Below are 26,667 nucleotides of genomic sequence, written 5' to 3'. Positions count from 1 at the left end.
ACAGCACGTATATCGCTCTCGGTAGATCTTTGGGGTCGAGGATCGAATCCCGGCCTCTCTAGACCACGGTCTGATTCTTTGAACACAGGGTTACCATGGTTCAATTTTATTTATTCATATGTTAAATGAAAAGATGTTGGGATGAAAGATCCCTTTTACCATTAATCTTGCTCTTTGTCAAAAGGTATGGATTGTTCAAATCTCAATTCTGGATCATTTTCTCAAGAATTGGTAATCAGATCTATGAATGAGTTGATTCTTGTGAGTAAGTTTGTTTGTTAGTTTAAACTTAGTTAGATTTTTCTTTCTGTTCTGTCGTGTCTTAAAATCAGTAAGCAGTGCTGTAAATATGAAACTCGTGTATTTCTGATAACAAAAAAAATAAAAAATTTATGAAATTTTTCATCAATAAACGAAAATTAGTATGACATGATATTGAAAATTTTAAATATTTGAAGTTTTCGCTGTTAATGCTTTGAACAATTTGAATAGCTGAAAGAATTACTCTTTCTCGTGTATCGAGATTAAGAAATTATCCACCTGGAATTCCATATTTGAAAAAGAAATATTAATAAAAATTAGATTTTTATTTTAATTTCTGCAAAAACAATTTTTTCTCAAGCGCGAGAGAACCTTTTTTAAAAAAAAAATTGGTCTAATTAGTTTTCAACTGAATTCTATTAAAGAAAAACTTATGAAAAATTATGAACACGTAGCAGCTTTATGAACAGTAAATAAGCTTGGAATGAAATAATTCAGAACTATTTAAAACTAAAGTATGTAATTAAAACTCCATTTTAAACACTGCGAATTTTTCAAGAAACCACTTCGTAATTCAATAGCGAAAAAACTTTTTTATTCCAAATCTACAATACTTTAAATAAACTCACGCAAGAAAAAAGATACATTTTATAGTGTTGTAAGAAAATAATTCTTCGAAAGAAATATAATGCCCTTGGAGAAATGATAAATGCCTGCTCGCTTTACTTTTCGCAAAAGTGAACATTTCGAGCGTTTTACGTAGAGTACACACACATACACAAAAAATAAAACTTTTAATATTCTAGAGCATTTTTAAAAATCTTTGTCAGTGAATTTAGGTTCTGTTTTCACGAAATAGATAACAGGAGAAGCGGGTCTTAAATTTAGCAGCACGCAAAAAATGCATAAATTGAGAAATGATTGAAACAGAAAAACACATTTGGCTATGCAAAACAGAACCAAACTAGTTTGCCTTTTTATTTAATATCTGGCTAACATTTAAATCTTGAGCAAATTAAATCCATAACATTCCTTATACTTTTCTTACATTTTTTCTTTGCCTTGGAAGAAGCACTTTGTGTATTTTATTTTTCAAATTAATTTGATTACATAATAAACGTATATTTCTATTAACATTATTCTACATGATTTAAATTGCATTTCAAAGGGTTAATAAAAATTTCATTAAACTGAACGCTCTGTCTTAAATCTCCTTATACTTAAAAAATTTGCATAATCATACTATGGTTCTTATTTGAAACATTAATATGGTTCTTATTTGAAACATTAATATGGTTCTTATTTGAAACATTAATATGGTTCTTATTTGAAACATTAATATGGTCCTAATTTGAACCCTATTTTCACATTTTTATTATATTTTCGCATTAATATTATAGTGTGCTATGGTTTTAGAGCCAGTTATTTATTTTGTCCGTCTTACTTTAAGAGCCCGGGAAAGAAACGCAACTGTAGAACAATGCAAAATTCAGCTTCTAACAATAGCAATTCGCAACAGCATTTTTAACAAATTAATTGGGGTTTTTTTATATCCACTTCCAGTAGTCAAAAAATTCTTATTTTTTGAATATGCACGAATATACATTTTTAAGTTTTACAACTTGCGTTTTTAAAATGCATTTGAAATATGCACTTCTAATTAACATCTACCTCGAAACAAACTGACACATTTCAAATGAGAACAAAATTTAAATTATGTAAAACTTATTAGTCAGAATATATACGCTAAAACGCTAAATATAAAAATGTTTCATTAAAATTATTTTTGATAATTTGGGTTAATCAAAAACATATCTTTTGATTAGAAAACTTCATTCGCTTTAAAAACATACAGATTAAGCAGTCGACATGTTTCAAGAGCTAAAAATAGGCTTCCATTTTTTTCTCTTCGTTCTAGTAATAAAACACTATTCTTAATCAATATTTTATTTTTTCAAATTATTACCAATTCGTAAGAACCTGCGCATTCGTAAAGGCTTTGGTAGCATAGTGTCTTCTCTACAAAAGAAAAGAAAAAAAAATTTTGTTATGAAAAAATCAAAACATTGGACATCCTATTATAACTCATGTTTTTTCGATATCAAAAAGCTCACAAAATACTCAGATCTATTTTATTGGGCACCAGCTGGTTTGTTACTTTCAATTTTTAAAGCTCTCTATCACATCCGATCTAAGAAAAAAAAATTGCAAAAAATATTCGCGCTCCCAAAGTTAAGTTCTCCAAAATTTATTTCTTTTCTCAAACAATTTGGCACCCTTTTTTGAAAACTCGAAATAGATAGGGGAAATGCTAGATTTTTTTTTTCTTCTTTTATTTGATCATCTATTTCGTAGGTTTCTTTCAAGTCCTATTTCTTAAGCTTTTCTAAGGAAGAAAAAATTCACCGCATCAAAATTCGAATGATGGTTAGAGGAACGGAGTATTTTCAATTTGCTGAACAAACATCTGAAATAAAGATTATGACTAAACTAAAGATTTACCAGATCTAAGGCTAAAGATTTTTTTTTTTTTTTCATTTGAAGTCAAGTTTTTTTTTCCTTTTTTATAATAGAAAAAAAAGACAAATTTTGATTTTGTAATTTAGGAAAACTTTTTTTTTCTCAATACCTTACTACTGCACTTACATATTTTTTTTTTTTTTTTTTTTTTTTTTTAAGATACGAGGTTAAGTTCTGAAATTCTTTTCTTTCAGGTTAAGCAAATAATAAACAGAAACGCAATTTATTCAATCGAATAACTTAGATAAAGTAATGTCCCAAACTCTATATAACATGATACTTATTTCTGCAAATATAGCCATACTGATTGTTGACAAAGGTGCAAGCACGCAAAAAGAAAACGCGGATAACTTCAAATGAAAACCCGCATGGACCTGCGTGATAAGCATGAAAACTACGTTATATATAGCCTTGTGTTGGTAAAATGCATGCAATAAACAAAAAAGAGAAAAAATATTTCCAATAAGTAATTTTTAATCCTATCCACGGATTCGTAATCTTATTGGATGAAGAAATTCATTCATTTTAGATAAGCTGATCTACTTGTGCTCCCTATTAATGAATTTGCAAAATCAGATAAGAAAACGGATTTCTTTGCTATGATGATTTCCTTTTTGTCTCTAAAAATATGATATAGCTACAATCTGAAATAAATAACCTAATAGTTTATTCAAAAGAACTGTCTGTAGTTATTTTTAACATATTACGTTTTTTACTAAATTTCTAGAATTAATTGATCAAAATATTTTAGCATTTTTTTTCCAATGCCCACCTGGAGAATGACCTATCGTCATACAGGCATCTGAAAGGCAGATTTGTCGGCCATTCTTTCAGGGGCCACCATATTAGGTGGACCAAAGTTGCTCCCACAGTAAGAAGGAACAGTACAGAGAAAGAAAGAACATCCATGCCTTCCCCGGGATTCGAACTCAGAACCTTTCTGATGCTAGGTCAGTTCCCTGACCCCTACACAGAGCGGTCGGTACATTTTAACGTATAATTATACCTTTTTATATCTTGTCATTCTTTTTACGATAAGTTTATTATTTTCATTGAAAAGAAATCTTATGTAGAATCTTATTTTAACAAACCAATAGTATTAATGAACGTAGAATTATAATATAGAGCAAACTTAGTAATGTAGTAGTAGCAGTACGTCGCACTAGAGCTGCACAATGGGCTATTGGTGATGGTCTGAAAAACATGCCAAGGGATGATCCGAAGACATGACATCACAATTTTAATCCTCTGCAGAAGGAATGGCTCCCCCGCTTGGGTATGCCGACGACCTGCACATGAAGTAGAGCACTTTACTGTAGAACTGCTTAACGAGGACCGATACCGCTCACCTTCGGTTTCTTCATAGGCTGATCAATGTGGTCATCCACCCGATCACTGACTGCTACCAGAAATGCTTGACTTCCGTTATCTACTGGGAACTACACTGAAGAGCGGTATATCTGCCTAATATCGTGTAGGATCCCCGCGAGCACGCAGAAGTGCCGCAACACGACGTGGCATGGATTCGATCAATGTGTGAAGTAGTGCTAGAGATAATTGACACCATGAATCCTGCAGGGCTGTCCATAAACCAGTGGGAGTATGAGGGGGGGGGATATGTTCTGAACATCACGTTGCAAGGCATCCCAAATATGTTCAGTAATGCTCATGTCTGGGAGTGGATCCAAGAGCACTCTTCTGAATTTAGACACTTCCGTTGGCCACCGAAATCCCCAGACATGAACATTATTGAACATATTTGGGATGCCTTGCAACGTGATGTTCAGAAGATATCCCCACCCCCTCATACTCCCACTGGTTAATGGACAGCCCTGTAGGATTCATGGTGTCAATTATCTCTAGCACTACTTCACACATTGATCGAATCCATGCCACGTCGTGTTGCGGCACTTCTGCGTGCTCGCGGGGACCCTACACGATATTAGGCAGGTATACCAGTTTTTTTGGCTCTTCAGTGTATATGCTCGTATTTAAACCAAAATCCGTGCTCTCCACTAGCTATCAGAATTACCAGACTTAAATTTCATAAAAATAGTTATAGAAAACAAAGCAATCTCTATAAAAAAAAAATCTGCTAGAGAAAACATTATGACACAAAATAAGAGATATAAGCCTCTATTAAATAACATTGAATGGCGAAGAAAACGAAAACCTATATGAAGATATAATTATATTTTTAAACACCAAAAACTATCGATATTATGTTTACTTTACATTGAAAGAGATTGTATAGCTATTAAATGCCAAATTACCTTTCCAGACAAGTTCATGCGAGTTTAATCTTTAAAAATTTCTTTATATCATAAACCAAGTCCAAACTATCATTTTATGCGAGTAAAAAAAGTTTAAAAATAAAATTATACACAAGTTGATGATCCTTAGAGTCAATAAAGTTCCGAAATTATGCTTCAGTGAGCAAACAAATAAAGGGACCACCCTAAATAACTTTTGACCTAATAATGATCGAATCTTCACGTTCTAGGACTCAATCTTAATGGTTCAAGGGGGTGACCGCAAATATGCTAACTAATTAGATTAGACAATATTTTAAGTTACGAAATCAGTCACAAAAACGTACTTTTTCTGATTGAAAATACCTTTTATTTTCGGAGGATTCAGATTTCTTACTCTCAAAACAGCCGCAATCTAGGAAATATGGTTCCAATAGTTTGGTTAGAAGAGTGGTTCAAAGTTTAGACCCCTTAATGTTAATTTTACTTTTTACGTACTTCACCATATCTCAAGAATTTTTTAAGCGAAGTGAAAAATTTTTGCCCACAATTATTAAATCCGCTTGTCCAAAGATAATTCCATGCATTAATTAAATTTTAGAAACTATTTATTGTTTTTCATTACTTCATTTAATAGTAGGCGAAAAAAATTTGAATTGTAAGGTATGCAATTTTTACATCATTTAAAAGCACATAATTTTGCATGACAAAATACAAAATTTGAGTGAGATCGGTTGAGTAGTTACTGAAAAATTGAATTTTAAATATACGACTTTTTAAATTTCGATTTCTCAGTAACTATTTGACCGATTTCGCTCAATTTTTTTATTTTTCCATATAAAATTACCTTCTTTAAAATTATGTAAAATTGTATACTCTACAATTTAAAGTTTCTTCGACTATTATTAAATAAAATAATAAAAGAAATTATAAATATTTACTAAGAGTTATTTTTTGCATGGAATTCTTTGGATAAACAAATTTTATAACTGTGCACCCGAATTTCTTCAATTCGCTTAAAGAGTTATCGAGATATGGTGAAATACGCAAAAAGTAAAATTAGCACTAAGGGTTCTGAACTTTGGATCTCTCTACTGTCCAAACTATGGGGACCATATTTCTCAGACTGCGGCTACCCCCTATATTTCGGGGGTTAGAAATCCATTGAAAAAAGGGTATGTTTATTAGATTTTTGTGTCTTATTTCGTAACTTAAAATATTGTTTGCACTAATTATTTAGCATATTTGAGGTCAACCCCTCGAACCATTAAGATTGAGTCTTTGAACGTGAAGATCCGATCACTTAAATCAAAAGTTTTTTTTTTTTTTCATTTGTACCACTAAAGCTGAAAATTTCATAAACATATCGATGAACTTTCAATGTTGAGCGTAAAGAATAGTTTGAGCATTTCGAGTTTTCCTTTTTTTTTTTTTTTTTTTGTATGTGTGTGTGTGTGTGTATTTTTACTTAAGTGTAGTTATATCTTTCCACAGAAATATCAATTGTTCTCTAATTTAATAATTGTAAAGAAATAACTATGAACAACATTCAATGGCAAAAATTCAAGTAATAAATCACTAAATCTTCTTGCTTTCTACTAGAGTCATCCACTTATAAAAGTATTTAATGTCTTTTATTTATGACCCTCCTTCTATTCAATGATTTCAAACATTTGAATCAATTAATTTCCCAATTTTTCTCTTTTTTACAAAGCTATTCTCTAAAAAATATTTAAGAATTATTCCCTATCTATAATCACTATAAAATGAAAAAAATGTGTTAAACATAAATTCTATTTTTCTACATTTTAGGGATAATAATGTTAAGAAAAGGACTGATTTTTTTTTTCTCCTTGAAATGGTTTAACGGATAAGGCGAGTAAAAATTTAAAAGCCAAAATCCTATCACCTTGAGCTTTCTGCGACTTGCAACTGTTAGAACACAAAATGTGCAAAACCTATAAACCAATTTTAAAAAAAAAGAAAAAAAATCTCGCTGGAAGCAAAATGCAAAAATCAAAATTCAGAATAATGCTGAAGGAAAAAAAAAAGTAAAAAGGCAAGAGTCTATCTTGTCCGCCCAAGAAACCGTTCAAAAGCTTGTTAGGAAGACCATAAAAATTGGCTTTTTTTCTCTTTTCAAAAAGAAACGCTTGAATTTTTCCAAATTTTTCCTAACATCAAAGTAGTTGCGGTTACTTTTTCGCAAGAAATGACGAATAAAAGCACTGTTTTTGTTTCTTACATTCTTTGTGAAAGCTCGAACCAAACAATATAAGAAGCTTTGAGAAAATGATGGAAAAAGAAGAAAAAAAAGGATCACAGCAACAAGATTAAAGAGTAAAATAGTCTTAGGAAGTAATGTGTAAATTTCTTTACAATTTTTCATTCTTAATATTTGCCATTATTGTTTAAAAAGTTCTTTTATGGTTTTAAAATTCCCTGGTAAATTTACATCTTCTTTTAAATTGGGTTTCTAAATAGCAATATTTTTTTTTCTTTTAAAAAAAAATCTAAAAATATTTTGGAACTAAAAAACTTCCTTGTTAGACATTTATTTAATCTCCTTTAACAAAACGGAATAATGGAAGAAAAATGGGGATAGTGATTAAATATCTTTAAAAAAAAACATGTCTGAGCAAATAACTGGAAATTTTGTGTTGAGTGTTTCCCAAAAATATATATTCAATGAGGAAATGAATAACACCCACCAAGTGAAGTGAAAAAAATATTCTTTCCATTGAAAAAACTTTATTTACTTAAAAAACTAAGGTGGAAAAATTCGGCAAGTTTCATACGCTTTAAAACAAACGTTCATTACCATCATCAACTGAATAAGGAAATCAAAATAAAATTTAAAAATGAATCGCAACGTAACCAACACAAAATGGTTAAACAATAGAAGTGAAAAACAAAGCATATCAATGCTCTGGAATTTTATTTCATTCGTAAAAATGTCGATTCCTTTATTAATGATATCAGTTTCTCAGAAACCCTCCAATCCGCTTGGAAATGAATCCTGTCCTAACTTTCATCTTTTGACTACCATCGCTCCCCTCGGTTACCGTGGTTTTCATAGCTTTGTTTTTCGCCTTTTCCATTCTTTCATTTTTAACGTTACGTTTCGTTTTGTTTGCATAATTCACAAATTGGTGGATATTTAAAGTAAGCGCTTATTTTGAGAACTCGAATTGAAACTTGTCGACTCTTTACACCTTAATTTTTAAATTAAATAAAGTTTTTTCTTTGGCAAGTATATTCAATCCTGATAAGTGTTAGATATGAATCTTTCACGATTCGCTGTTATATTCCTCTATACTTGTTTTACATTTTTATTATTTATTCCTCTATATTTATTTTGCGGTTAAATGTACCGTCAGTTTGTCCATGACTCACATCAATTGTTGAAGATGGGAAATTGTAAGCATGGTCCGGTTTCTAATCACAAATTGGAAAGAAACGGAGTGTTCCGTTCTGACCATCATAAATATATACATTTAGAATCATTATTCAAAAATATAAGCAAAAAAGTATATACATTAGGGGTCACACATAAACTTAAAGTGAAGAAATAAAATAGTTATCGAAATCTAGTTAATCATTTCCTTTAGTACTGACGAAAGTACGACGAAAAACATCAAAATATAGGTCCAAATATTAGACCTAAATTCGAACTTGTTAAAAGAAACAACCATTATAAGTTTCATGATATGAATAAAACAGGGGGGTTGAAAAGTTTTTATTATAAAACACCTCCAAGTTTCATAAATAAATATTTCTCTTTAAAAAAATGTTATGAAAATATCAAAGCTTTCATGAACATTTTGCTTGATTTGCAAAACCTCTTTTCAGACCCAAAAAATTGAAAAGATGAAAAAAAATGTGATTTTTATTTATTTATTTATTTATTTTTTATTATTTTTATTTTTTAGATTAAACAATAAGGCTAAATTTAGAAGCAGCCTTTTCAATTTCATAGTGCTTAAACCATTCGAATCCAATGATGTTTTATTTTAGACCTATCACTGTTTCATACAAAACCCAATTTATTTTGGGCTAATATGTTTTAATATTGGTCGGAGTAGACCAGTGTTTAAAGAATCGGACTCCACTCCGAAGAGCCCGAGATTCGATCTTCGACTCCGATTAGACCCATCGAGGTGCGTGCTCGTAAAATCTGGGGAATCGAAAGTCCTGTGGTCTGTCGCTGAGCAGTACCATGTGTATAAGGATCTGGAGAAAATTTCCTTCCCCTTCAGATTCTAAATTGTCTAATCTCACGAATGATTGGTGCTGCCCCTTATCCGTGGGGTCTGAGCTAAGATGTATTATCCTCCTTGCAGTGCACTCTTGTCAAGCGAAAGGCGCACCAACCTGACTAAATTCGCAGAAGGCCCATGCCTGGCGAGCTTGACTTGCCCAAGTGTCATTAGAAACAACAAACATGTTTTATTTCATTTGCCTTTTTTCGCTTGCATCCTTTTTTTTCCTTGGACAGTACTAGAGAAGTAAAATTGTTCAAATATTAGACCTAAATTCGAACTTGTTAAAAGAAACAACCATTATAAGTTTTAAATATAAGTTTTAAATCAAGAACATTGAATATTAAAATGAAATTCCCTTTCAAATTCCATTTTCGTCATATATCATCATGAAATATTGATATTTCTTAACAATATATCGCGATTATTTTACACTTGTTAATATTTTCGTTTCTCAAAAGAAATTTATCAACTCTCACGATATTATAATGTTCGATTATAATATAATATTTAATTTTTACATAGATACGGAATATGATATATCATCTTCGACTATAATCGTTATCGATGGTACTCGCGATGCATGAATACATAAAAAAAATATCGGTTTCGCAATGTTATAATATTCGCCCTTAGAAATTTCTCCGAAAAAATGGTTAAATAATAATTTATTGAATGGTTATTTTACCATATTTAATCAAAACAGTCAAATAACCATAAATAAAATGGCAATCAAGCTGTTAAGTTTGCGAAAAACTGTTTATTAATTGCTTTCATCTAATACGCTTAAACAACCAGAATTTTATAGCACCAACTAGAACCACCAAATGAAGCTACTTGTTCTTTGCAACTGCGTACATAACATACCTGAGCGGGCTTATCTGTCAATCTCATGACCGGCAGAACTAGAGCTCGAGTCCTAGTGTTGACACCACAATATTTCCTCCATTCCTTTCAACACATGAAGAATTTCCAGTATCCGGCACTCTCCAAAGCCCATTACCTTACAAAAAGCCGAGCTCCTGTCTAAATAAATAATTAATTTCTGACGTTTTTGAAAAATGCTAGCTGTAAATGGTTAAAAAAACCTTATAATTTTGTATTCATGGTTTTATAACCATACTTTTTGTACATGGTTTCAAAACCATAAAGGAAAAAAATATTTTTTACCGTAAACTTTACGGTTAATCGGATGGACAGACAGCTGCCAGTTATTTTATCATAGTTTTAGAATGAAAATTTTAACAATGTAGTAAATATTTAAGTAGTAAAATTTAATTAACTTTTCCATTTTTTTTTCAATTTAAAATAATTAACATAAATTTGATTAAACAAAAATTAAAGTTTTTTTTTTTAATTAAGATTATACTTCGGAATATTTTTTCTTGAAACTGATTCTTTCATCCGCCCTCTCCTATAATATTAAGAATCATCAATATTTTGAAAAGTAGGAAATAAATACCATAAAATTAAAATACCGTAAAATTTATTACCGTAAAATTTTCAGTAGTTTTATCAGAAATTTAAGGAACTAGAAAACGTTTAGAAACTGGACACCATTCTTATGCATAAAATTATCAATGCGAAAGTCAGATTAACGAATATAAATGTGCTTATATTTGATTTAAAATTTAAACCGAATGATTTTAAAGTGCTATTAAAATTCCACATCTATTTCACGACTTTTCGAGATCAACGCCTCTTACGGCAACATGATTTTAGGACCATAAAATTAACGTATCATAAATATGTCTTTCTCTTAGATTAAAAAATTACAAATATTAGCGATAAGCTTCTTTTTAAAAATATAAAGCAGAATATAGCATATTGTATTTTAAATTAACAAATAAATTTAGTTATGAAATGTTACAAGCCTAATTTGAATTCCAAGAACTTAAAATAGAAAAATATCGAATTTTATAAGGGTCCTAATCTTCTCGTAAATTGTATCTGTGCGTCATTTTTTTTCCTTAAAGAAATTTATAGTTTAAGAACATGATAGAAGAAAAAGAATAAATGTCTGAATATTCTATTTGTTTTCAGAGTTCATGTATTACAGTGTTTTACACAACACAAATTTCTCTAATTGTTTTAAGATAAATTCTTTCGTAAACCTTCAAATCTTTATCTTCCTAAGACTAAATAAAATTTTATAGCGTCAGCCATCTCCGTCTACTCAATATAAAAGATTATTCCGAACAAAAAGTATATATCTCTTGGATATTCTTTTAATCTTTCATTTTATGGATTCTTAGTTTTCAAAGCTAGCCATTCTTTTAGTGAATGCCTCCAACAAGGAATAGATGTTTTCCTGCAACGTAAGTTCTCTTTGTTTTGAACGTAATATGCCATATTCTAATGTTTCATACAAGCCTGCCTACCGTATACCAAACCTATCCTGTGATATGACATTAAGTGCAGTATATGAAATACTGTGTGCTATATAACAATTGCTCAACTAGATCATTTATATATCATCCAAAGCTAAATCTTGTGTATCAACTAGCGGTTAATCAATTGTATCAAACAGCACTAAATTCTTTGCATTGAACAATATATCCTTTATATCAACTAACACTAAATCCCTAGTATCAATCAGCTCTAAACTCATTGTATCAATTGGAATATTTTTGATTTTTCAAGCTTGATCAAAATGAAACCATCTCCTATTTCAAGAAGCTCCATGACGATTAACAGTATATGGAAAGTGCGAGGGAGGCGTCCAACAATTCGTCGAACTTGCAAAGTTTTCATTCCGCGAGATCTTCGAGAGTTGGATACATTACGGCTTCCAGCCACATATGAGGAAGATCATATAATTGTGCAAAAACTGAAAGCTTTCACCAAGCATAAGCTTCATCACTTAATACTAGTTATAGTCATAGCACTTTATTTGTACGCCGGAGCAGTATTGTTTCAGTACTTGGATTCTCAGTGTTCCGAAGTGAATTTAATGAACATGACTGAATTTCGAGAAGACATGATAGAGAAACTTTATAATGATTCAATGAAAGTTATTCATGATTTAGAAAAATGGAATGTAAGCATGAAAAGTTCTCTTAAATATTATGAAAATAAACTATATGAGTACTGGGAAGCAGGTTATGGTGACAATATGATCAGAAGAGAAAGAGAAGGTTTGAGTATCGAGGCTGCAATATTTTACTGCTTCACAATAATAACGACAATAGGTAAGATTTTTTAGCAATTTTCTTTAGAGTCAATTTTCACTGGATGCGATTTTTTTCCGCATGCAAACTAAAAACCGGATTGGTGAGTTTTTAAAGGGTAAATGTTTTCATCTAGTACTCATTTGCATGCGATATAATCACATCCAGTGAAAATGGTTCTTAATTTTAATCTCATAAATTCCAACTATATTACTCTTTTTGGCAGAAAACCTCTCCTATTGCCTCTCCTAAATTTTATTTATATATATAATTTATAAGCATTTCAAAATACATATTTCGACATGATTATGAAATCTTTAATACTATGCATATTTGAATTACTTACATGACGTGGTAGTCAAAATCATTTCAAATCAAATTTAGTGTAGCAAGAATCAAATATTAAAACATATGATATCACACGAAAAAATTTCCTGCTTAAAGCGTAAAAGGTAGAAGATACAAAATAATACACTCTTATTTTAAATTTAAAAAAGCGTCATCAATTGTTATTGAAATTATAAAAGTTGTTGTATTATAATACGTATTCAGTACTATTCGTTTATGTAAAAATATAATTAAATTCATTATATATTCAATAAATAATAATAATTGTACTTATAATATTTCCCCTATGAACAAATTTTCAGATCCATCTTTACTTCATCATTTACAATTCTAGTGCAGATTAGAACTCAAGTTCCTAAGACTTCCCAAAGAAAGTCCAATTAAGTTTCAGACCAAGAAAATAAAAATTATTACAATAATTATTACAATAATCTTTTGCTATGCAGGCAATGCCCAGAGCAGCTAAAAAAAGAGGATGACAAATTATGACAATTTTTCTAGGGTCACCAACCCATTTAAGCAAAATTTAATTCTTCTGCTATTTTTTTTTTTTAATTTTTTGCTATAACTAAAAAATTTTATTTTTTCTGGTTCCTTAATAATTAAGTTGAAATATTCCCCTTCTAATATTATAATATTTGCTGACGAAAACGTTGTAACAATTAAGTGCCATTGTTATTGTTAACGATTTAAGTGTATTTTAGCATATAACAATCTCTCCTACCCATGAGTGCGAATTCTCGTACCCCGTAACAGATTATTTGAATGAGCTTTCTTGATTTTATTACAGCTGGTGTTTAAAACTATTGTATAACAATTAAATAATAATAAAAATGCATAAAAAAATAAAGGTAGCGAAAAAATTAATATTTACAATTTTTTTAACTATTTCATTGAATTGTGAGCATACTCTTCTGGCTTCACCTTCATGTATGCCTTATGATCTTTAAAAAAATTATCTTCATACCCATGGAGAGAATTACTCAAGTAATTTAAAAGACTAATAGTGTAGTTCTAGTTAACAGCTAAACCTATTCATATTTCGGAAATCTAAGCTTTCTACACCCTTTTCCATGCTTACCGTAAAGGTTTAAATCGGCCACCTCTGGGCGATAAAGACCAGGTTAACTTCATCTGTGTTTATTCGTTACACTTGATTTTCAACAGAGTAACCATTTTAAGTAAAGGTAAGGATTTTTTAAATTGAAATAAAGCAAACTATTTGTTTCACTTCCAATTTTTAAAACCCGATGCAAAATAAGCATTCCTTCTCGTACTTTTGAGACTAATAACGTACCTCTTTACTACGTTTTCAATTAAGCAAATACAAAAGAAAGGATATTGAATTTTTTTTAATAAACATACTTCCTGCACTTCAGTTATAAATTTGACCAAGTAGTAAGCCCTGAGTAAATCTGTACCACAATATTCCCATATACTCCCTTATATATTTCCATTGAGTATAATATTCGCTCAATAGATCATATAAAACTAGTTCTTTTTAAAATAAATCTAAAAAATAAAACTATTTATTAAAGCAATCGGCAAAACGGAACCAAAAATTAGAGCTGCATAAATACTAAAAGAAAAAGAACTATTGAGTCTGCACTACAGTTGATCAGTAAAGTTTTACATTTTGAAACTAACTAAAAGACCCTTAATAAATTCTTTGAAACCTAGTAATTTCATGTTGTTAAATATTTTTTTCACCTTGAAGAGTGAGTACATTGTACGAACTAAAAAACAGAGCACCTTAACAATTTTGCTCTCATAATTGAATTTTCACAAACTAAGATATAATCTTAATGTTTCTAGGAGCTAAGGGCCGGTTATAAATGGAGTCACGCTTTTTTACAATATCTCTCCCCTTTTTGACTAAGTGTCACACGTCTCACTAAATTGAATAAAATTATGTAAGAAGTTAAGAAATAAAGCAGTATGTTTGATATCTTCTTTCAAATTTCATTTGTAAATTTCATGCGTTTTAATGACATTTGAGAGCATAATAATGAAAATCATAAGACGTGTACTTATTTTGATAAACAAATACATAAAAATAAATAGTATAAAAAATACTTAATATGATTTTTAATGCTTTTAATTTTTTAAAAAACGTATACCCTTAAGGAAAAATTGAGGTATTTTTGAGGTATAAATGACGTACTTTTCAAAGGTATAAATGGGTGGTTATTTTAATACGTCGTTAGGGTGAAAAGGATGCAAATGATGACTACCTCAAATATACCTTCAGAGGTATATGTGCATCAACTTGCGGTGTTTCATCTTACATCTGTGGAGAAGTAGATATTTACTACTTTAAGGAGTTTCGTTTTCAACCTTAGGTTATTGTTATTACTTATTAACCTGAAGTATATTTTTTTATACCTGTGGGAGTATTTATTCAACAACCTCCTAAGGTGCTTCATTTAACACTTCAGGTTATTCTGTATCTACCTCAAGTGTATTTCTTGACAGTTGTCAAGGTAACTTTTTACTAACGTGAGGTGTTTTATGTTCTACCTCAGGTTATTATATTTCAATCTCAAGTATATACTTTTATACTTGTGTACATTTTTATGAACTTAAGGTGCATCATTTTACATATAAAGTTATCATAATCAACCTCAAGTCTATTTTTCGACCGCTGGATTGGTTGTTTTTGATGAACGTGAGGTGTTCAATGTTCTCTACTTTAGGCTATTATTTTTCAACCTCAAGTGGGGATTAATATAGTTGTTAAGGTATTTATTTATCTACCTAAAATGTGCCATTTTACACTTCCGATTATTATTAATCAACCTCAGGTGTATTTTTTGACACTTGGAAAGGTTATTTTTTATTAATGTGAAGTATTTTACCTTAGGTTATTATTTCGTAATCTCAAGTATAGATTTTTGTATTTTTAGAGGTATTAAATTATCAACCAAAGATGCGACATTTTACACTTAGCTTTTATAGCTCAACCTAAAGTAGTTTTTTTTATAGTACTTACAAAGGTAATAATGCACATACGTGAGGTGTTATACGGACTACCTAGTTTATTACTTTTAATCTTTCCATTATTTATATTATATAAAGAATAGTGCATATCTTTACATTTTTTCACTAGTAGAGATCTTCATTTATCAGCCTGTAGTTTTTAATATTACACCTTCGGAAGTAATTGCTTCTTTTGTTAAGCTATAAAATAAAAATTTCAAAGTTATAATTCTTCTGTAATTTTAATAGATTCAAATAAATTATCTTGAAATGGCACTTATCCGAACTCCACAGTTAAAAAAAATTTATTGTGGAAACTCACATTTTCATAAAGTAGATGTCTAAGGTGCTTGAATTTTTAAAGCTATAAAACTGTAAATTTAGATAATTAGTCAACTGACGTTCAAAATAATTTAAAACTAAAATTTAATTTATTTTTTTTCAAACCAACAAAATTATCTTAAATATTGATTCTGTCTCCCTGTTGAAACTTGGAAGCATTGGAATCTAAAAGAAAAAATAATGAATTGGTAATAATGAATAAGAAATTAATAAATTAGATAATATAATGAATTATATTATCTAATAATGAATAAGAAATTAATAAATTAGATAATATAATGAATTATATTATCTAATAATGAATTAGAAATTTTTTTTTCATATTTAAAATTAAGTGGTTGAAATAAATTTTTTTCTCAGATAAATGATTCACTTCTAAGATTTCGCTTTTGTCATTTCTTCTCAATCCTCGTAGCTAAACGCGTTTAAAAGTGTGACAGGTACCACGGACACAAAATAAAATACACTGAGTACTATCATTAACAACCTGTATAATTCCAATCTTATTAGGAAACTTTAACACTTTTTATTTTCCCATAAATGAACTTACATCTTCCATTATAGTACTTGTAAGTTTGATAACAAAATTTTCTTTCTTTTTTCTGACAAATCTTTACATAAATTAAATAAGACTAGTCCATATTTTTAAAATTTTTGTCAGATTTCATAAAATTAAGTTTTTTAATCAATTTTTGACGCTGTTTCTGAAAAGGACTTTAGTCATTGTCAATCACATCAGAGTTAAACAAAAAATAGTAATTTTAATATTTTAATCAATGTAATCAAGAATCAACAATCGTTTAATAACATGACATTTTAAAGTTAGGTACCAGTTTTTATGCATTTTTAACACCGAATCAAATAAAACTAACCACAGGCTGATAAGAGCATTTCTTTAAAGTTGGGAGCAATTTAATAAGAGAAATCGATTTGAAATAAGAGACTGAGTAAAATTCTTCCCACGTAACTTATAATACTGAGCAGGATAAAACTAATTGTTAGTTGCTACAATTATTTGTTTAAATATAAAAACATATCTCAAAGGATGAAATTCAAAAAAATGCATATAACTTTCTAGCAATAAATGCTTTTAATTGCAATTGATTTTATTCGATTCAACATTAAAATGCACAAGAAACAATACTCACTTAGCTCTAAAAATTTTAAGATTCCGAAATGTGCTAATTTTTTAAGTAGTGAACTATATACAGCTGCATAAAAATTCTCAAACCTTGAAACAAATTATCATATAAACTTGAAATCGGGTTTTATTTAATTCTGCTTAATATTCTAGTAAGTAATAATAATATGCTTAGCAAATAATTAACATGGGTAAATTGCGAAAAAATAACATGAAGTGAAAAACAATAGTTCTGTGATCAAACATTAAAAAAATGAGATAGTACAGTTATTTCTTTTCAATTATTAAATATCAGGCAAACTATTGCTATCAATCGAAAATAAAATGTATGCTTCACAATTCAGAATGTTTCTAACTATTGTTAGTGTGATAAGAAATAATAAATAGTCCTAAAAATTTTACTTTGCATGGAAATATTTATTGTTAACTTATTTTTATAGATGTATGCAAAAACATTTTGATTTGTCTCAATACTTCAAGAGATATAGCAAAATTTGCAAAAGGATAAAAAAAAACGTGTTAACTTTCGACTGCTCTTCTGACTATATCAAGACAGTAGTCCCAACATTCGACTACACTGAGTTTCTCCATTGAATTGTACAGTAAAGTTATACATTTCGAAACAAGCATAAAAATGTTTACTTGTAAATTCTTCAAAACCTAAATATTTGTTTCCTGTTGGTTTTTCTCAAACTTTAGTCATTTTCCCCTCCTATAAAGGGTGAATTCATTTTTCAAAATAAATTTTAAGTTAATTACATGCTAGTATTTTTGATCTCTAAATGATCAAATTACTAAGGTGCCATCTTAATGCTTCGAGGGGCTTACCTTAAATGTGGTAGTTAACTTGCACACTAGTTGCTAAAACAGCTGTTTCTGAGCCTATTAGAATGCAATTTTCGACAATAATTATTAGAAAACATAAAACTTGTAAAATAAAGATAATTCAGATAAATACATGCACCAGCTCAACGGCGCACGAACAGGAAGTCCATAATGAGGATGCACAGCTAGTGGCATGCAATAACATTTCCAGCATGGGTTGCTATGCAATTCACAATCCATATGACTTGCCCAACCACCCCCTAAAGTTTGTACTAATATTTATAGAATCCTGTATAGGGTTCAAAGTATTATTAAAGACTAGAAAAAAGCAGTCCACAAAGTATCTTTATCTATTAATCCCTTAACAGATAAAGATACTTATATGAAATAGAAATTCCTTTATTCATGGATATTCTTACATAAAACAAATGTTTCATATTAATTATTTTTTGTAATTTGTTTGTGATTCTTCTACAATATTTTCAATGCCACAAGCATCATTCAATGGAATTAAGCAAGAAATAGAGCAAAAAATGCACAATCAATGCACTGATATGTAAAAAATTATCTGAATTAAATTTAGGCAAAACAAACTATATACAATTTGTTTTTACATGAATAAAATATTTATGTGATGTAAAAAATAAATATGAACTATAATATAAATTTATTTATTTTTCTAGGTTACGGAAATATTGTACCATGCACTACTATGTCAAGAGCAATCACAACCGTTTACGCAATAATAGGTGTTCCTCTGATGATTTTGGTATTAGCAGACCTAGGAAAACTCTTCACGAAAGTTATGAAATTCATCATCTGTACTGCAAAAAGATTTTATAAAACTGGAACATTTAAATTGCTAAAAAGCTCCGTAATTACAGAAAACAAACCTTTACAAGTAAGTTAAATTTTTATAATCTGAGGAGCCACTTAATTATGATCAACCTATTAATTTCTCGATTGGTCACATTTTTCTCGAATACAGTCTTAATTCTTTCTTGACACTAATGGACGGTTGGCTCCTTCTATTTCAGACCACAAATGCTCAAAAGGATTTAGATATGGGTGCTGTAAGACCCAAACAAAATGAAATGTTCATCATGTTCTACTAACTAATCATTACAATATCAGTTGTATGGCAAGGCACATTATTCTAAACGTATCCTACAACACCAAAATAAATAATCAGCATTACATGATGCACTCGGTTAACAATGTTATTTATACATGTTTTATTAAGATAATATGCACAAAAAAGGATCTAAATAATGTCAGCATCATAATAGCCCTCTAGTGTAAACACTGCAACGCATTAACTTATTTGCATCTAACTGTCGGATGGTTATAGTAAAGTGACCACGTGCATAAGTAATAACGCCAAATTAATTGTATGTCACAAACAAAGCTTAAAATCTGGCATTCTATAGAATGCTTAAGCATTGCATTGTATATATGTAATACCTATACCTGGAAATATGAATATGAAACAACTAATATTTCACATTAAACAACTGGAAAAAAGTCGCTATGGACAGGAGGTGTTGGAGACTACGTGTGGTTGAGGCAGCCAGGGCCAGTAAGGCGCTGTCGTGCTGAAGAATAATAATAATAATTCACATACTTCCCAGGTATTCTACAGAATCCCAAATGATAAACTAGCTAAGTATGAAATCCGTTTTTGGTTCATTTCGAATATCACATGGTAAAGCACGTGACTTTTTACTAGCGCCACAGGCTCAGAATTCGTCGGTTGCAGTTCGCGAATTTTAATTTCTTCTCTTTTATATAAAATTTTGTTTATCTTAATAAGAAAAGCATACATTTTGTTTTCCACAGCTTTCATTTTTCTACGTATTATGAATAAATTTTTTTAATGGCACTCTCCTTATTGTTTCAAAATAGCATTTGTATTTTAGAGAAATACACATCCTTATTATATATAATTGTCTTATCAGGACCTTTATATCATACTTTGCCAAAATAGCATTTGTCATTCTATAGAATGCCAGCATTTCATACTTAGTCGGTAACAAATATATATAATGATCATAACAAGCAAATAAATATGCACAACGTGATAAAATAATCAGTTTTAAACGGGTTTTCATGCTCTCAATAGATAAGATTATTCAATGGTAACCCATATTGCATGGGTTTTAATTTGGCTAAAACCCATGATTATATCATTAAAGAAACACATCCTTATCTTGACATGACTGTTTGATATACACTCAAACATGGCATAAATTTTATGCAAATATAAGACATTCTTTATGTTGTATTAGGATAGTGCATGTTCTTCTATCGGTGTTATTTTTCCCTAAGAAGCAAATATTCTTATTCCATAAAAGTTTTATCTATTTTACATAGAATGTAGTATTCATAATATCAATATAATCAGTTGTGCCTTTCATTGCAGTACATGACTGTATCCTGGAGAACTGTTCATCCAGAGAAAACAACAGAAAAGAATGATATGAGCACATGGGAATACAATTATTCAAATGACCAAAGCAACCAAGTGACAACTCTAACTATTCATAATGATGATTTATATAAAAATTTAGACTTCTTAAATCCAGATGAAAAAAATCATAAACATGTTGAAGTAAAAGACGATTTTTATATTCCAGTAAGCTTAGCCATTTCCCTTGTAATAGTGTATATGATAGTAGGTGCATTTCTTTTCTCACAATGGGAAAAATGGACATTCTTTGAAGCTTTTTACTTTGTTTTTATATCAATGACTACCATCGGATTTGGTGATTATGTTCCAAAACAGAATGATCATCTGATTGAAGCATTCAGTTATCTTATACTTGGCTTAACGCTCACATCAATGAGTATTAATGTTATCCAAGAAAAATTAACAGTGACATTTCAAAAAGCTAGGGTACGAATAGGAAATAATGCAGTTCTCAATGTTGGCTCTTTATTAGAAGATGAAGACCACAGGTCAAGAGCTGGACAAAGAAACTCTTTAAACCTGGAAGACTGTGGGAACATTACTGGATGTAAAATGACATTTAGAAACAGTTTAACTGTAAATTCCATTTCACAACTACAAGTAAAACCATTTGTAAAAATTTCACCTCACATCTCAGAAGATGGAACTAAAACAGAATTTTTGTTGAAAGTACCATCTCAGCATAGATTTACATTTTATGATTCCCCTTACAACACCATTCAAGATGACGATAACACAAGAATTGCTCGTAATGAAGAATAAAAATAGAATAGAATAATTTGAGAGAAATAAAATTTTGTAGTTAGAAAAAGATGGCACAAAAATGTGTCAATAATGGGACATTTTATTGCTGTGTTTGTTTAATTGATTGAAAATTGTATGTTTATTTCTTTCTGTAGCTTTCAACATTGAAAAGTTGGGAAAGAGCTAAACTGTCCTCATTTAGATTTTTTGACTTGTGTAAAATGTTCAGATCTTAATAAATTATATGAATTTTCATGATTTATTATTAGATTTATAGACAAATGAATACAAAGCAATATATAGAGGAAAATTATTCAAATTTATCAAGATTTTCGGAATTTATAGAAATTTGAGAATTAATGATTTTTTACTTAAAAAGTTAGTCTTTGTAGCTAAAACAACTATTTTTTTCAATTAAAAAAACAGTAATTGCAAAGTGATCTTTTAAAAAAAATTCATGTACGATTAAATCATTGAAGGTAGATAAAATTTGTTTCTTACACAAATTTTATCAAAAGGCATTTTTAAAACAAATACCTGAATATTTCGATTGATCATAAGAGGTATCAAATGTTTTAGTTTTTAAATTCATTAGGAAAATTATTTATTTCCAAAACTAATAAGATGAAATTGTTTACTACAGAACAAAACCTTTCTTCTCATATAGATATTTTTGTTTTACTTCTGATATGAAGTCTGAAAAAAATTTAGTACATAAAATGCAATAAAGATATTATAAAAAAAATAATGGTTTTGGATCAATTATTTAACCCTCTTAAGGCTATCGAAACTTACATTCAACAAAAGGGATATGAAAGAATCTAAAGCATTCAAATTAAAGAGTCGTCTGCTGGTTAAAAAGCATTAAAACATGAAAGGATAGTAAAAAGTAATCATTGGTCTACAAGACCAACAATTCATCCTTATTGTAGTCAAAATATAGAGTTTTTGAGCAATAACCTCTTCAATAAGCAAACTGGTAAAATAAACTATTTTAATTAAAGGAAATAGTATAAGATGAATAATGAAATAAAATGAAATAAATGAAATAAAAGTTAACTCAGTTTTTAAAAATAAAATAAAAAAGATTTTTAACGTTCCGACGATCGACAACACCAAATGGGCCAATTAACGAGCATTATGACCAAATTCCTATGTGTTATTTACAATTGGGGTTTTACTTTTACTTGTTGAAGTGAATATGCGGACTGCCACGAGAGAGCATGATTATTAAATGTTGCATCATATTGTATCCTTTTACATCATGGTTTAGAATTAGTATATACTTTTGAAACAGATCTAATAATAATAGTTTACTTTCGTTAAAGGTATGCTGGTATCAACATTATGTAACTTATGTGAGAGTTAAACAGATCTGCCATCTGTACTTTAATGCTTATGCAGTCAATGCAATACTTATGCTTCTGCCTGTGGATTATTGTTACTACTATCGCAATGCAGTCAACTTTTGTTTCTTGTCATCCATCATCATATTTATTTTAAGAGTTATCTATTTTGATCATTGTCATGTACTTATGCATTATGTGGAGTGAATAATTAAAAGCTTCTTTGAATCATTGTGTCTTGAGTTTTCATTAACGTTTAGTAATGTCATCTTCCAGCATGAACTTGCAGGGAGCAGTGTATTATTCTAGTTACACTTAATTTTCATGTTCGTGCATGTGGCGAGCCATTGAACCCATTCAGAAAAGAAAAAAAAGCTATTTTAATATGGTGATTTTATAATTGATATTTTAAATTACTTTTACTCTAAAAAAAAGTTTGATTACAATATTAAAAGTGTTCTTAAAAGTTTTTTTCTTAAAGAAAATAGAACCCCACAATTTGAGTGTTTTGAACTCAAAGCTAAAGTTTTAACTTTAAACTATGCATATATCTTGCTTAAGGGAGATGTTTAAATTTCAAAAATTATTAAACTTTTTTTTAAAAAAAATCACAATTCGGTGAGATTTCCCACCTAAAACAAAATTATTAAATTCATTAAAAAATTCTCAATATTCACACATTTTTATGAAGTGGGACAATGCAGTATAAGAGTAAGTTTTATACCTTAAAAAATTAACTTATAAACTTTTTCATTTTTACAAAACTTTATCTTTTCTTCGGATTGACATTAGCAAAGAGAGATTTTAAATAGATAAAATTTAAATTAATCTGTATTTCATTAGTAATAAGTTGCTAAAATCAAAACAGTCAATAAAAAGATCAGCCAATGATATTACAATAATTTATTAAAAATGTTTATGTACAAATATTTAAGTCCTTATACACTCATGGACAAAAAAATTAGCGCACCAAGGAGTCGTCAAAATGAAACGAAATTTTACATACGTAATGACTACTTTGATATAAGTAAATGATTAGAAAATCAAAGAAAAACTATAATCTTTGATTTTTGAATCATTTACTTATATCAAAGTAGTCATTACGTATGTAAAATTTCGTTTCATTTTGACGACTCCTTCTTGGTGTGCTAATTTTTTTGTCCATGAGTGTGCATTTTATTTATAGTCCCAGAAGTAGTATGACAAAATGTTAGCAATTTAAATATTTTTTTATACATATTGCAATCACAATCTGAAGTCTATAAAAAATTATTGCCATTAATTTTCTCATCTAACTGTGATGCATTAAAGATTGAAAATTAAAAATTATTTAAATGAGTTGTAAAACAAGTAAAATTATTAGAAATTAACTATGTTTAAAAATATTGTATATTATCCTTTTAATGGTACAGTCCATGTTATTTCAACAACTCTTTCAATTATTTATATTATTTATTTATTATGTCATTTGCCCAGGTTCCCAAAAATGATTTTAACTTTTGAGTTTTTAAACCTCAGCATGCAGTGGTAAGACAAAAAGAACAACTGCAATTGTTTTGAATTAGCTTGAAAATTATATTATAAACAAAATAAAGAAAACATTAAAATGGCTAACATCTTCATGACACTGCCTTTTGGAATATTTGTTCAAATGCAAATAAATCATTTAAACTAAAAATAAGTTATAACTCTTGATGATCAGACTGTTGGCCATTTAGATTTAACACATCTGGGTTTAACTGTAAATCTGAATGTTCAGTTTCATTTGAAGAATTCTCAGATGAGAGTTGAGCCTCTTCATTCAGTTTACTTATTTCTAAAAAAAAAATATTTTTTTAGCTATACAAAAACCTTATGTTCTAAAATAAATAAAATTATACACATTATAGTAAATTGATATAAGAAATATGTGAGGAATCACTAAGAAAATTTTAAAACTATTTATTAAAGATTGTCTTTTCTTTATTTGATAATGATAATACTAATCTAGTACTGTCTTGTTTTCCTTAGACTTTCCCAGACTGAAAGTCTCTTTCAGTTGCTCTAGAAACTACTCTTAGATCTACTCTAGAAGTCATTTCTTATAGGGAAGCATTATAAGTAGATACTTCAGTTGATAAATTTATAAACTGAGTGAAGACAGAACTAGTTCAATTTATTTTTTGCACTGTGTTTAGGGCTCTATCAAGGAAAATAGATTTGATTGCTAGATGAAATTTATATTTTGTTGAAGAGGTTTGATTAGTGTATACCATAAGTTGAAGATGTTAATAAGTCCAAGTTAGTTTTGATTTCATTAGTTGAAGAGGTTGGATGCTTTTATCATAAGCTGAAGAAGCTTGATGAATTTACCATTTGTTGAAGAGGATGTTGATTGGTGAAATTGTCCATTCCAGTCTGATGTAAGCAAGCAATTATTTAACAAAAATCATAAATTGCTTAATAGAGAATCAGGTTATAATAAATAAAAATGTTTTACTTCTGAACTTTATGTGTAATCATATGGAGCTCCAAAGTAAAATAAAATCATTCATACATATATTAATTAATAAATTTAGAAAATGGCGAGGATGGTGTGGCTGCAGGGCCAAGCCCACAAGGCAGCTCCGTCTCTCAAGAAATCCAAAATGCAAGTGTAATGCATACGTTGAAATAGTTTTCGCCAAGAAAAGTTAAGGAATCTGTGCATTGGCTATTAATTTATTCAATTTCATGCCAAGGATCTTTTTCTTAGCCTTACGCATTCAAATATGTTGGCGGAAAAGAAAGCGGGAGAAATCATAATGAATTTTAATAAAATCAAAATATTAGCAACCATATGACGGTTTTCTAATTTTATGCTAATGTGTTGCGCAGAAGTAGAGGGAATCTCTAAAAATAGATTTTATTCTGGACTCAATTCAAGGTTGAGGTATAAAAAGATAACAGATATATTACTGATTTTTATTTAATGACAAAGGATTTTTTAAATGACAGGAAATATGTTATGCATATTTCAGTATAACAGGCTCATATATGATTTAAAAAAATAATAATATTTAAATTTTAAAACAATTTAAATGTCAATTTTCTTTTGTCAACAAAACTCTACACTATAATGAAGTGAACAAATCAACAAAATCCTCATAAAAAAATACAATGAGTCTAGTGGAGTTCTTATGAAAGCAGGGCAGCTCTTAATCCCTCTATTTATGTATTTGCACAGTCTCATACAGAATTTCTAACCAAGAGCTCTTTCTTAGTTTCAGATAATAAAAACTAAAATAAAGAAAATGAGAAGTACCTGTTGAAAACACACATGAATGGAAATATTAAAGGAGAATGCCTTATCCTATTTAACTATGAGAATCAGGTGGGGGAACAATTATTGCAAACTTTTTAAAATGTGAAAAACCTTGTAGAAATATAAGATTTTGAAATGAATATTCAGACTTTGTCTGATAAACCTAAAATTGACCACCTGGGAATAAAATCCAAAATTTCTAAATGTCTGGCTTTCTACTGTAATGAGCATTTTAAACAGGGATTGGCTTCTTGTCTCCTAATAATCTCTATAGATGAAGAGGAATAGTTTATATACTACTTGTCTTTTATTTGCAAGTATTAAATTATCAAATCTTTGCTCTTTTTATTTTTTTCATCTTAAGATCCAATATCTCCCATAAATGAAAAAAAAACAACGGTAAAAAAAATTACAATCTTACAAAAGTATGTGTAATACATCAATGTAAATACATCCAATATCCTACATGAACAGTAAGTAATTTGCATAGAAATTTAAACTTATTAATTTTTGGAAAAAAAATCATGAATAAGAAATATTGCCTTCATTATTCTTCCATTAATTATGTTTCACATAGGTTTTAATGATTTAGGAGGCATCATTCTGATACATTTGTCAAAATACTCCATTATTTTAAAGTTATTAAATGGAAAACACTCTTCACTACTTTTGAGTACTGGATAGAAACATTATTTAAGTGATCCCTTCAAAAATCTCAGTATAG

At 29.2% G+C, this 26,667-nt stretch overlaps 2 protein-coding genes across 2 annotated transcripts in view; one reads left to right on the top strand and one right to left on the bottom strand.

Annotated features, from left to right (window-relative positions):
- The first annotated feature begins 11,509 nt into the window (after window positions 1-11,509).
- Window positions 11,510-22,891, top strand: LOC107452628 (TWiK family of potassium channels protein 7). The gene is made up of 3 exons (XM_016069166.4): window positions 11,510-12,486; window positions 18,784-19,001; window positions 20,523-22,891. The coding sequence occupies exons 1-3, from the start codon at window positions 11,949-11,951 to the stop codon at window positions 21,330-21,332; spliced, it is 1,566 nt and encodes a 521-aa protein (XP_015924652.1). The 5' UTR covers window positions 11,510-11,948; the 3' UTR covers window positions 21,333-22,891.
- A 657-nt stretch (window positions 22,892-23,548) lies between these two features.
- LOC107452629 (protein disulfide isomerase CRELD1) overlaps window positions 23,549-26,667 on the bottom strand; it is a 37,336-nt gene continuing 34,217 nt past the window's right edge. The window contains exon 8 of the mRNA XM_016069167.4: window positions 23,549-24,476. Coding sequence (XP_015924653.2) covers window positions 24,343-24,476 — 134 coding nt within the window. The 3' untranslated portion in view covers window positions 23,549-24,342. The remainder of the gene's footprint in view (window positions 24,477-26,667) is intronic.

This window comes from Parasteatoda tepidariorum, chromosome 11 (genome assembly GCF_982258835.1).
Source record: "Parasteatoda tepidariorum strain Cologne lab strain chromosome 11, Ptep-v5.0, whole genome shotgun sequence".
Classification (NCBI taxonomy): Eukaryota; Metazoa; Arthropoda; class Arachnida; order Araneae; family Theridiidae; genus Parasteatoda; species Parasteatoda tepidariorum.
This window is presented reverse-complemented; position numbering and strand designations above follow the sequence as displayed.